At 42.2% G+C, this 13,836-nt stretch overlaps 1 protein-coding gene across 1 annotated transcript in view; it reads right to left on the reverse strand.

Annotated features, from left to right (window-relative positions):
* Window positions 1-13,836, reverse strand: part of PTPRG (protein tyrosine phosphatase receptor type G) — a 388,012-nt gene that overhangs the window by 293,818 nt on the left and 80,358 nt on the right. Inside the window, exon 2 of the mRNA XM_054280849.1 lies at window positions 7,511-7,615. Within this exon, the coding sequence (XP_054136824.1) occupies window positions 7,511-7,615 (105 nt within the window). The remainder of the gene's footprint in view (window positions 1-7,510; window positions 7,616-13,836) is intronic.

Here is a 13,836-nt window from a genome sequence, read left to right on the forward strand (position 1 = left end):
CCCGGGCAACCAAGGTGTCTCCAATCAGCATCTGATGAGGTGGGATGTGTGGCCTCAGAGACAGAGCACAGCCTGGGACTGGCACTGAATTTCCCTCTCTGCTGTGGGTGCATGCAGGAGTCACTCACTCTGCCCTGTCCCTCAGGCCCCACCTCAAACACCTCCAGCTCAGAGCCCCTGTAAGAATCAGAGCTCCTGCAGCTGCTAAACACTCCTTCTGCACTCCCACAGGACCTGCATGGGACTCCTCCTTTCTGCAGCACACGTGTGCCTTTTGACACAGAACGAACACCTGGCACGCGTATCCCATGCCCAGCCCTGCCCCTGTCCCTCCTCCCTGAAGGGAGCCCAGCAAGGCAGATCTGCTCCTTGGGCAGGCTGGGGCTGCTCTTCAAGGATCACAATGGTTAAAAACCCTAAATCTGCAATACCACATTCTGCAAGATGGAGACACTTCTTGGGAAAGGGGAGAGATGGGGCAATTCCTTGGGCAGGCATACTGGAAAAAAAGATTATCTTCTGAGCAGCGACTGGAAAGACAGAAAGAAGTCATCTTTAACATAACAAAAACAATGGAAATAATTCTACATCTACTACATAGACTGCAGTACTGGCCTGGCTCAGCCATTTCACACAAAGACTCTGCTTATATCCTGCAACTAGAATTCTCATCCATTCCTTGATTATTTCATGCTTGGACTATTGCAATAATGTTTTTGCCAAGCTACTTTTTTTTTTTTAAGCACACACTACAAGGCTATTCAGAGCTTCCGTGCTTGCTTTGTTTCTCACTGAAGTATCCTTGCTGTCCACACACTTTTTTCCTCCCTGTTATTCTCCTATATGTGTTCAGTTACATATGAAATCAAGATTGGAAGTGCAATATATCACTGCAATCATTCAAGGACCTCAAAAACAGCGGACTCAAACTTTCTGAGTATTCTCCAGTCCATTTGCTGAGTCTGTATCACAGCTGCTACCTAAACAATCCATCTTTCTTTTGCCTACTTAAAATATATGCATTTCATGTGCTCTTATGTCTAAAGAACTTGAAATATATTGTCCTGTTACTTATTTCAGTGCCTAGAGATCAACTACATTGACAACTTTTTTGTTGCACTTTAGCACATTCTCAGTCCTTTGAAACAGTGCACTGGTTGTTGTAATTCCAGAGGTTTTCCACAAATGTCCCAGTGTTCACATTGAAAGAAAATGCAACAAAAAGCACAGTACATTTAAAGAAGTGAGAGGTCTCCCCTCCCCAGCTAAAGCAGCTCTTTGTGCTCCCTCATGTGAGGGGAGGTCACCACATTTGGGATTGCAGCAGTGCAAAGTAAAAATGCTTGTGATGCACTACTGGAACAACTGTATCTGAGGCTCTGAAGATTTCATCCAGCATCTGTTGCTGTTATTTTATACTTCTGTGCTGTGCTAGGGAAAAGCATTCATGAAAGAGTGAAAGTTGAGGGGACTGGTTCCTTGCTCATCTCCTGTTTCAGCCTCCCAAAGCTGTTCATCTACCATGGCCTATCTGGTAAGAAACAGTAAAGAAAAAATGCTCAACACTCAAAAATCAAAACCAATTTGAAAACCAATCAAATTCTAGTGAGAACCTTGCCAAAAAAATTAGAAAAAAGGGGATTTCACCCTATCTGCATCCAACTTTTAAAAATCCAGCCAAGCATTTCGATATAGACTGGATATACCAGGATTGACTATGACAGTACTTGGAATAAACTGTTAGCATGGCACACAAGAAAAGGTGGCAAGAGAGAGAGTAAACAGTATTAATGGTATTCAATAATGAAATCGTGTCTGTGTCTAAGTAGAAACTAAACTACTATCTGAGGTTTCTTTAGCAGATTATTTAGAAACTTGCCAATAGACAAACAAAGCAAATGACAAGACTCTCGATCAGGGCAGTGTTCCCCAGCAGTATGGCTCAGTAAAAATGATAGAGACTGCTTGGGCTGCTCCTGGCAGGGCTGGCTCTCCTCAGGGAACTGCTGATGGTAAATACTCAACACAAGCTGATTGTGAGCTCCTGATTCAAGCTGTGGTTGGGAAGATGCATCCTGTTCTCTGGGAATGGATTGTGACAACTCATTTCTTCATTCTCAGAACAGAAACAAAAGATAGTATTTTGCACTGGTTCCTTCACAGGGGCAGGACAGCTGAGGAAAGACAAAAGGAACCCTCCTTGACGTGCTCTGGGCATGGGCACATTTAGATGCAGATTCTGCAGGCACAGATGTGCCTCGTGCACATCTGTACAGCGCTGTGGACATGAAGCCTCATGAACCAGAAACATCAGAATACAAACAATCAAAATATACAGATGGCAATTCCTGTTTATTTGGGAAAACACACAGCAGTTGCTTTAGCTGAGCACGTTCAAACTGAGGGTTCATGCTCAGACAGTAGCAGCAAACTCTCCAGCTATGGTTTGCTGTGCTCCCCCCATGAAAGAGTGTAGCATTGATTTCTGGAACAACTGTTCCCCTAACAAGATGCATATGGAAACGAATGCCCTGCAGCTGGTTCCAGCAGGGTTCATTGAAGACTACTATTCATCTCTGATGAGTGCAGATAAAAATATTCAAAGCTCACTTTACTGATCAGATATTAATGAGAATGTTTTTCCTACTTCTTTCAGCTTAGCTCCTCTTTAAAAAGTCAGCTCAAAAGAGTGAAAAAGCAAGAGAGCCAGAACCTCCCCATTTTGACTATCCTGCATTTAAGGGAGGTGAGTACTTTCACAGAGGAATGATAACTGAACACATGGTGTGCCAGAGTTTTGGTCAATACCAAGATTTATTATTCTGAGGGACTGAAGGAGTGAAATACTGACCACAGCAAATAGCCCATTAGTTACCTCTCAGTTCAATAAGTCTTGATGCTTTCCTTACTATGTGCTGATTATTTCCTGTCCAATTCACATTAGCAGCTTATTTAATGAGAACAGTCTAAGCAAAGAGAGAAATTCACACATTTACAAAGGATATGGCCAAGTTACATTCCATCACAGTTAACACCATTTGCTGTTCTTTCAGGAAATAACCATTACCCATCATTCCTGCTTTAATGCCAGCAATTGCTTTTGAGAAGAACACTCACTTCTTACATTCACCACCGGTTATATTTTAAATAATAGCATCTTAAAGGACAGCAATAAGTGCCTAAGTGTTGTAGGACAAAGCATTCACACACTGATAGTGTCCACTAGCTTGACAGCATGGCCAAAGTTCCTGTTCTTAATGGACACCTTTCCCCACTCTCAGGGTCATCTCTACTCCTGTAAAGCCTATTTTTCTTCTATTAACTTCTCCTAATGTTCACAGCAGCTGCACAGAATCTTGGAGAGAAAGGATTCAACATTTTAGACAGAAAAAACATCAGTAAGGACATGCACAAATAACAGAAGCATCATAAGTGGTGCAAATAATTTCACATAGAATAGGAGAGACTAAAGGTACAAAGAGGAAAGAGATGCCTTGAATGCACCATAAGATTAAAGGAAAAAAACAACTGTATGAGCTTTTTACACAGGATTCTTTTTACAAAGCCACACTTAGATAAACATCTAAAAAGAACACATCTACATCCTCAGCCAACCTCTGTTTTTTTGTTCTCTGAGAAGCCCAAATGGTTTTGATTACTCAGAAGATTATTTCTTGAATGAGTCAGCTCCCAGCACTGAAGCTGATCAGCAGAACAGTGATCAAGGGAGGAGGGCACACCAGCCCTGCCAGTGCCAGCACCCAGCTGAGCTGGGGAACTCCAGTCACAAAACCAACATCATCTACAGCATCCTGCCCCAGAACAGGGCAGACCCATCCCATCCCATTCATCACAAAAATTAACACTGAGAATAATTAGACATCACATCTTTTACCTGAAGACGCGAAAAGGAGTTTCCTGATTTGGGTAAGCCCCTTCCTACTTCTGGTTTTCCACAATTTCATGCAATGACTGTCACATTAATGTTACACAACAGCTTTTCAAAAGATCAGGTATGAGTAGACACAGGTCCTCCAGGGCTACCATCACTTAGGGCACAACCACCTGCATCAGCATCTCACACTGTAATCTCTCCTGAGGCCCTGACCCTGAAGCTACTCATTTTTTGGGCCACTGCAAGGAAAACCAGGGTCTGCTCAGATTGCCAGCAAATTGTTCTGAGCACTGACAGATGCAACACTTGACACTGACAGGCATCTTTAAAGGTCTGGAATATTATGCTCTGCGAAGAAGCATACATTGCACAAGGGAGGGTCAGTCAGAAAGCCCTGGATCTAGCAGATGTTCCAGCAGCATATTTCTGTGGGCGTTTGTTTCAAGTATTGTTTTGGTTTTTTGTTTAAAAAACCGTTTACGTATTTACAAAAATACGTCCACACTGATGAAAAAGCACCTGAACTGTTACTGTCACTATGATAGGTGCTAGAAACAGACTGAGTTCTGTGGCAAGTATAAAGATGTGCTAAAAATAATTTGAAACCTGTCCATTCAGTGGTCAGCCTAACAGAAAAGATGAGTTGGAAAAGCAAAGACTGCAGTGAAACATTCAGGATCCACATTTGCTCCTTGTGACTGTGCTGTGCCTATTCCACATTTCTGCTGCACCACAGGTAATGTGGCCAGTCCCAGTTTAGGAAGTCTTTGACAAACTCTAAGACACAATCATGTCAAAACTTAGAATAATACTATAAGTAACACAATAAATACTTTGCCAAAACATACACGAATACACATGCCAGAGAATTCCTCCTGGAAATGTCATTTGAGCTTCTTAAAAACCCTAAAAAGAACATCTAGGAGATGTCAGTCTCATTCAGTTTTGCTGCTCCTATTTAAAGACAAGCTAGTCTTCTGTTTTCAGCGTTTGCTCACTTCTGAATTTGGTTTAAAGAGCTGCTAGAAGAGACTTAATGAAGTTTCTTGTAAAGGGCTGATTGTGTTTCCTGCTGTCTTTTTGACAGAACCCCTTCAAAATGGGCCTTCTTCATTTAATTATCCAGTCTTTACTTTTGCAAGTTTTATTTCTGAACTAGAATAAATGTTATAGTCAGGATTGTGTCTGTAGACAGGGTTATTTTACAAGGCTTGAAATCCTTTCCTTTCCAGTGAAAGGAAATCCTTTCCTTTCCAGTGGTGCAGCTCTGTGCACAAGGCACTGGAGCTCACATCCACAGGCACCTTTAGGGATGTGGGTACCTCATACCAATGTTACAGGTCCGAGGGTTGTTCAACACCTGATCAATGAATGAAGTTTCTCCTCTCTAAACTCTTGAGCCTGAGAGGATCAATACGACCAGGCAGCACAGGGTATTGCTATAGATCACTCATAAAACTGGAAAATTCCTGATCTCCAGAGCTTATACCAGCTCCTACACCATTCACCCTCCACAAGAGCTGAGAGCAGCAGATGGTTTCCTACAGGCTACAGAGGAAATAATCTAAAAGCACAATCTAGGACAGATACATCCTGTGGAAGATGGATATTTGAGGGCTCTCTGCAACATGGCTGTGCCCTTTTCCCACACCCAAACAGGAAAACCACAACTGGCCTCCTGCTTTTGGACCTCTCCATCCCCAACTCAGGATTTACTACAGAAATCTTAAGCCCAAAAATACAAAAGCTCTGCAAGCAGGCAGGCACAGCCTTAAAAAGAGAGAGACCTATGCTGCTGTAAATCAGTTCCACTCAACTGAGATCAATACAAAGCCACAGCTCAGCCTCACACACATGGTGTGTGCTGGGCTCAGCAGCAGCTGCCACTGGTGGCTGTCAGGGGCTGTCCTGGTCTTGTCCACTCCCTTTGGCAAAGTCCCTCAGAAGAAACCCCAGCCTCAGCCCAGCAGAGTCTCCTTCCCTGCCCGTAATTGCTGGGGCTGGGCCAGCAGCTGTTGTACAAATAACTGGAGGGGAGTTGGCCTGACCGTCTGAGGATAGGGGAGGGAAGCAGCCTACCAGATAATGCCTGTGAAAGAGCTTGGAAACCACTGGCACGGGCTAATTGCTTACTGCAGAGTGAAGTTTCCCCTCTCTGTAGGCTCATTTGATGCAAACTTCCTAGGCATGTCCAAAACCTACCCACAGGACAGACTTGAGTACATGGAGCGCTCAGCCAAGCCCTGCTCAGGGTTCCAGGGAAATATTCTGGGGAATGAGGAAGCAAGGAGAAAGAAACAGGTAACATGATCATCCTCCTCACTGTGCTCAGCTAGGAACAAACATCTGTCTGCTATCTGGGCTCTGCCACCCACCATTTATTCCCACTTTCAACCTAAACACAGAAACTCAGCATTTTCATAACCTCTGGTCCCCTCAGTGAGCAAATATGAGCAAAATAGCATCAGATAGGAGAGGCTGAACTGGCTGAAAATCAAAACTGGTCATTTGTCCTACATTACTGAAATGTTTAGATTTATTTTAGTTGCCTGACCCCATTTGCAAATGAGATAGATTGTATTTTGACATCTAATGGAAATAACTTGTGTATATTGATGGAAAAAACCTCTACACTTACCTATAATCATTCATTCCCAATGAAATAAATGGTCTGGATAAAAGAGGGGTGTTGGCAGTCAAAAAGTAACAGTTGCATATTTATACCAGCATTCAGACCTCTTAGAAAGTAATATTTTTCCTTCAGCTAATTCTAGCCCTGCACAAAAACCCTCTTGGAAAAGCAACAAATGTCTGAAACATATCTCAGGTCTTCCAGAAAAGCACACACAAGTTCAATATAATGCTTGAAATCTTCATAAAAAATTTTTAGATATTGGATATCTTCCACAGAGTCAACACAGCTATTAACATCATTTCTAAAACACAGCAACCAGCAAATCATTCAACCAGCACATCATTCTGAAGTGTATTTTTATTTGTGGTATTTCAAAATTGTGCAGGTGCATGAGCTCTTCCATAAGACTTTATGAAAGCAGTGGGACAAACAATAAAATATCCTTCCAGTATCTTGTCTTTTCAGCACCATACATCCTGGCTTGTTGCACTGACAAGTCTCATTGTTGTCATTATACGCTACCACAAAAAAACATGCACAGAAACAAATAATTGTAAAAATTGTGTTGGTTTTTTTTTACTCTGGATATATATATATTTATATATATATTTTTTTAATATATATATGGATGCTTACAGTCTTCCTAGAAGGCACAAAATGGCAAGCAAATGGTGAGCTTCAGAATGTACTGATTAGATCAGAAGAGCAAAGAAAAGTTTGGGAGCATGCCTGACCAATCGTATGTCAAGAAATAAAAACAAGATTGAAAGGATGAAGAGAATAATAAGGCAAATCCTGCAGGTAAATAGCAGAAATGCAAGAAAGGCAGGCATGTGTACAGGGGGAATTTGCAAGGAAGGCAGAAGAAGGAAAATGCACTGTAGAACTAATTTAAACTGAGCACAGTAGTAATAAAACGCAAGTAAACAATTTGATTCTGGAGCCATTTCATGTTTTAGTGCTCTGGAGAGGTCACTCACCCGAGTATGCCCAGTAAGGGTCCCCTGAAGCCTTTCTCCTGCGGATCTGCACAGAACTCCCATGCCTGTTCTCATGCAGAGAGCCCACGTAACCTTCAGTCAGAGCTGCAAGGAAAGAAGCAGGAATTGTTAAGAAAGTGGTATTGGCTCCCTGGAGTTTGCAGAGTGAAGCTTCAGTCTTTGCTGAGCAGAGACTACAAACCAGGGACTGCTTAAAAGAATTTAACAGGCTGAAACCTTCCCCCCATCCAAAGGAGAAGCCAGGACTCACTGATGCCATTATTCTGGTCTGGGTGCCTGTGCAACTCCAGTAATTTCCATAAGGAAATTCTGATGTACACAAACAAACAATATGAGCCTTGACCTATGACCAAACTTTCTCTCTTCAGACCCAGAAGATAAATTTACTTTGCCAATGACTGCCAAGCTATGTCTGTCAAAACACCCACTGTGCCAATGACTTACAGCATGAAAGGGAGAGAACAGGAATGGAGAAATCTCTGTAAAACTCCACAAGCTACAAGGTGTTGAATTCAAGAAAACCATTAAAAAAACCCCACATCCTACCACTACCCACCTACATCCCATCCCAGGACTTTTTCTTTTATACCTCCAACAATTTTTATTTTTTCTTTCGTAAAGGAATGAATTGCTTCCATGATGATATGGGGTATTTGGGCTTTTTATGTGCACATTCGGCTTATTGTTTCTATGCATCTGATTGAACCAAAGTGGAGGTGTGTAAATTCACAAATGCCAGTAGAAAGTCTGTAATAAATTCAACTATACTTTTCAGAACACCATAATAAATGCACACAAACAAAAACCACCTTAGATCCATAGACACAGAATGTGAGGAACAAGTATGCACCAAATGGCTTTATGGAAATTTAAGCCAACCTTCTCCCAAACCGCTTATTTGATCAGTAAGGAAGTAGCTGAATAATTCAAATTAAGGCTTCACAAAACCCCATGAAGCACTGCTGCCCATATGCAGTCACCAAGTGCTGCATTCCCTTCTATTCCCAAGCCAATTACAGCTGTCCTGGAGAGAAGCCTGGAACAGGACTTTATTGAACATCATGCACCAGTAACTCAGAATTTGCCTTTCTTTCCCTTTGGAAAAGCTCCTGGGAGGCTCTTGCAGCACAGCAGCAGAGAGCCTGCTGTGTCCCAGGTTATCCATGAGTGCCACCCAGCTCTGGGTACACCCTTCCCTCTGCAGAGAGGATTTCTGCACGTTTTGGAACCCTGAAGTGGTGGGAAAAGTCGTGCAATTCCAGGAAAGGCAGTACAGGTTTGCCCCTGCCAAATCAGCTCTTGTGCAAGCAAAGGTACTAACTGTGCCATTTGAATGAGTTTTCCAGATTCCTTGGCAACTTTCTAAATGTTAAATTGACCCTAGGTTGTGAACAAGAAACACTGGAACACATCATTGCTACCAGGATTTGTAGGCAACACGACCTCACATGCTTTGTTTTCCTCTCTAAAAATACTAAATTAAACATCTTACTTCAGTCTTCTTTTTTTCTTTTTATTTACTTTTATATGCCTACGTGGTTGGGAGTTAACAGGCACTCATTTCAGCAGGAAAGAACGGGTGTGGGATGTGGAGACCCAAACATGCTTGGCAAAAAAACCACAAAACTGAACAAAGATAAGAGACCATGAAAAGCCCAGGGAAGAGAACAATGAAATAACCTAGGCAGATGGCTGGAAAGGCTATCAGAAAAAAATGGCCAACCTATTTACTTAAAGATCATATGTGCTGAAAAATACACCTGAAGCTTCTCCTTGTTACAAAATGAAAGACAGCAGCTTTCTCCTGAGCATCCTCTACAGAGCAGGCAAATAATTGTGGGATTTTTCTTGCTGAAAAGGTCTGAAGCTTTCAGGCAGGAGGAAGATTGGACATTGCCTCCTCCAAAAAAGCAAGGTGCTCCTGCTCAGTGAGCCTTCCTGTGTGCCTTTACATCCAGAGAAAGGCACTGAGTCCAAATAATCTATATTTGCTGAAGGTACAGGGGGTCTGAGTCAGTGCAAAACATCTTGGGTTGTAAACACCTCTGTACTTGTAGCTGGAGCCATCAAAAAGCCTCACAGTAACCATGGTATGGCCATGAATCATGCCACTGATTTTCAGTGTCTTCTGTGCAGAAAATTAAATTATGCAAATCCAAGCCTCTCTGAATATCTAACTTTAATGTGAAATTGAACATTTGCTTCTGTCAGCATCTTATTCACGTAATTATAAACCTGATATTCTTATTAAAAATATGCAGTTTTCGTTTTCTGCATAGATACTTAATACATTTGTGCACCTATCTGTATTTATAAAAGATGAAGAGACAGACATGCTGTACACAAAATTTATTTCCACCATAAAAGATGTTACAAACCAGGAGGGAGCTCAAGTACTTTGCAAGAGGACTAGGGGAAGAGACTTGCTGGTTGCTAAATAGCTTCTGTAGGACTGCAAAAGAAACAAACTGAGAAAGAAACATCCTGTTCTAAATAAAATCCTGCACCACTGCTAGATAGCCCAACATTGTTTTCAATAAGAATCCCCTTATAAACATGCAGTAATTCAGTAGTCATCAGCCATTTAGAGAAGATATGCACTTATGGGGTAGCTGCAGGAACTCTGGGAAAAGGATGACAGAAACTCTGGGAAAAGGATGACAGCTCAGGATCTCTGGCCATGCTGTGAACTGGAAAGGCAATGGTCTGGCTTTTACAAAAATCACGCCACAACATCCCCTTCCTCCCTCAGTTCACAGTACAACCGGGCATTTCTTCACAAGGCCACAGAAACACAAGAAAACACAGGTATTGTTGTGCTAGTGAACAAACAGATATTGCTGGCCATATCTCACAGTGGTTAAGTCGTCAGAAAACCAGACTCAATCTCATGGTGCTCCTGTTCTTCAGTGTTAATTGGGGTCAGTGGCTCTCTCATCCTCAAGGGGTCCAAGGTACAGAACAGAGCACACAGTGGCTTTTCAGATAAAAGTCTGGAAGAGCCAAAGCATTCAAATCAGGTTCTTTCAAAAAAGGAAGTGCTTCATACAGCAAAGCAATCTTATGTTTCAGGTAGAATCACTACTTTTTACAGATTTGGGGGGGAGGTGAGGCTGTACCTTCTGACCAAAACAACCTGACACCAATGAAAAGTTTAATTTTCTGAGAAAATATTTAGGTTTTATAAGCACCAATAACTACAGGATTCCAAAAGTCTTTTTTTTTCAGCTGGGAGACAGTTAACAGCTCCAGAACAGGGAGCAGCCAAGTGGTTTCCTGCTCCACTCCTGCAGAGCTGGATGCTGGAGAAAAGCCAGCAATTAGACAGGCTGCTCTGACAGGGAGCAAACAGGAGAGGCTCCTCTCTTCTGGGAACCCTGCAAAAGTTGGGAAAGTGGAAATCAGGACAATAGGAGGGGTAGGAACATGCTCCAGGAAGGCTCAACACGGAGCAGCCAAATTAGAGGGGTGGAATAGAGGGACACAGAGCAGGAGGGAGAGATGAAGAGAAGGCACAGCAGAAACCCTTGCCTTGCAAGTTTCCTTTGATCCATCAAGGCAGCGCTGATTGCAGAAGGGAAATGAACACCATAAAATATGGTCTGAGGCTTGCAGATACAGGATTAAAAGAGAAAGGGAGAGATTGCACACCCAGATACACAAGTGTGCCATTAAACCCTGAGCAGCTCCCCTGGCTGTCAGTGTGTGCAGGGTGTAACACCCACAGCCTGTGGGACTGTGCTGAGCCCTGCAGCCCTGCCAGGAGGACAGGATCCTTCAAAGCCAACGTGGAGAAATCCCTTACACACCATTTCATGTCACTTTAAGCAGCACTGAATGCTACATGATTTTCCATGATGTGCTAAATGAATCAGCCTAAGCCACAGATCTGCAGACAGCAAAAGCAATGCTGGCTACACTCAGCATCCTGAGCAGCTCTCCAATCACTCTGACTCAATAGATTAACTTTCCAATAAAAATTATTTGATAAGTGCCCTCAAAGGTACGATAAGGTAATTCCTGCCTGAGTACCTTACTGGTATTCATAGCTCACATGAAAACAGAAAATTTTATCCCCAATCTACCTTAAATATAAAGCTATTACGCTATTCAGAGAGATTATACCCTTGGCATTAGTGTTTAAAAGGTATCAAGCCATCAGCTATGAAAGAAAAATCCTTTAAGATCGATACATTATGTCTGAATGGTGAAATCATTAGTTATAATGGTAGATTAACTAGATTGTGGCCACACTCACATTCTTTTAAGCTTTCTTTGAAGACAAAGGCTGCACACAAATCTGGTTTTGGATTAAAATGGGACGGATTCAAAGGTACACACATTGTCCATGTCATAATCATTCTGACTTGCCACCATGGACTATAGCAGCAGCTGAATCCATTTTATTCCTAGTCCCTAACGTGCATGAACTTCTTAACTGAGTAGTTCAACACGGAGCTACAAGCCAGCCTTCGGAGACAGAGCCTTGTCTATTGCAGTCTGGAGTAGTGTCACACTATGAGAATACTTCAAGCAGGGAAGTTAAAGAAAAGATCTTGTTAGTGTGTAACAAAAAAAGCACTAAATCATAAGGTATTCTAGCAATTAGTGCTGTATCAAATCAATGCCTGCAGAAAAGCAACTTCTCAAAACTAAGAAAACCATTCTTTTCTTGAAGACTGCACAGCACTGCATTTTAAAAAGGCATGAAAGCACAGAGACATTACTTGAAGGGCTTTTATACCATCTCTTAAATGGAGATAAAGAGATGAGTGATCCAAGACACTCATCTGCAAGCCTCACCAGCAAAAAGCAGCACCTTTATCTAGGTGCCTTCACTGTGTTTTAATTGGACTGTGCTAAAGAGAAGCAGGTAAGCTGGAGCATTGCAATGCTATGCACTGTAACACACACTCTGCTGAAATGAGTTCAGGCTTCCAGGCAATTTCTTAGAATAAATGTTGCCAAATGAGCCAGAAGGAAAGAAGAAAAGAACGGGAAGGAAACTGATAGATAATAAATTTATAATATTGGGCAATTAAAATATTTTGCACAATTAGTATAAATAATACTTAAATTCATCTCCCTAGGCTCTTTCATGGTAAAATTGCTAAACACAACTAGGCTATTTGCCTTAAATATTTTACCACCCTTTGACAGCAAATAAATCTAGAAATATTTCAGGTACAGCCAATCCATTTTGATAGTGCATTACCTTTAAACAGACTTTTCAGACATGGATCTCCATATTTTGCAGATTATTTTATACCTTGCCAAAGAGGGATGGAAGTTACAACAACATATAGTGGTCAGACAGCATCAACAAATTATATTCTGAATGCAACTTCATCCCTTGATAATGCTGCAGAGATTTCTTCCCATTATCAGCTAAAAGCCAGGATCTGTTCTCCTGTGAACACACAGCCAATTTTCACGGCTTTCCATTAATGAAATATGGGAGTTAAAAATGATGAGTTCCCCACAACTTAAGTGAAATAACAGATACCCAGATGCTACATCTGCCAAGAGACATCTGTCCCTTTCCCAGATGACAGTCACCCAGACAGCCCCTTAATTCCTGTGCAATGGAATCCAGAGGTCCATTGGTAAAACTGACACAGAGACTTTCCACACCATTCATTCATTCTCTGTGTCTGATAGATGATGTAGTAACAGCACAAATCCTAAGAACAAGAACATAAATGCAGAGCACAGCAGGCCTCTACAGGAACTAACCAGCAGAATGCAATTTGAAGATGAAAAACAGTCCAAGGAACACGCTGTCAAACTGTGGGGATTAAATTAACTGGCAGAATTAAAAGCCCTTATCCCAAACATGAATACAGCAGTCACTAGGTGTGTGCCCCTTGCTAACCTGTTGTGTTCAATGCCATGAGTTAAATGCAGTTCAGTTTTGTAATACTCCAATGTATCAACATAATGCAAAAAGTCCCAGAGCAGCAGAGCTGGACAAACAAGGGACAAGAGATTTGCAGCACAGATTTTTCCTTGTTTTACAAGGGATGGAGTTTAAGGGCAACAAGGAAGTCTCTGATGCCCTGGGCACTCACTGTCCTGTGGTGCCATCAGCCCCTCTCCCCCAGAGCAGCTTCCCCCCAAAGAGAAGCAAACCACACCACTCTCTCCAGCCAGGAGCTCCCACAGCTCCTGCTCTCAGCCTGCCTGGCTTCATAACCCAGATGAGCAAAGCTCATTAGCAAAAGACAGTGAGGCAACTTCAAGTTGCATTAATGATGCTCCATTAAGGGGACACAGAAAATGAAGCTTGGGAGGCCAGGAAGAGA

Source organism: Melozone crissalis, unplaced genomic scaffold (genome assembly GCF_028551555.1).
Source record: "Melozone crissalis strain CALT ecotype California unplaced genomic scaffold, PUWL_Pcris_2 ptg000029l_1, whole genome shotgun sequence".
Lineage (NCBI taxonomy): Eukaryota > Metazoa > Chordata > Aves > Passeriformes > Passerellidae > Melozone > Melozone crissalis.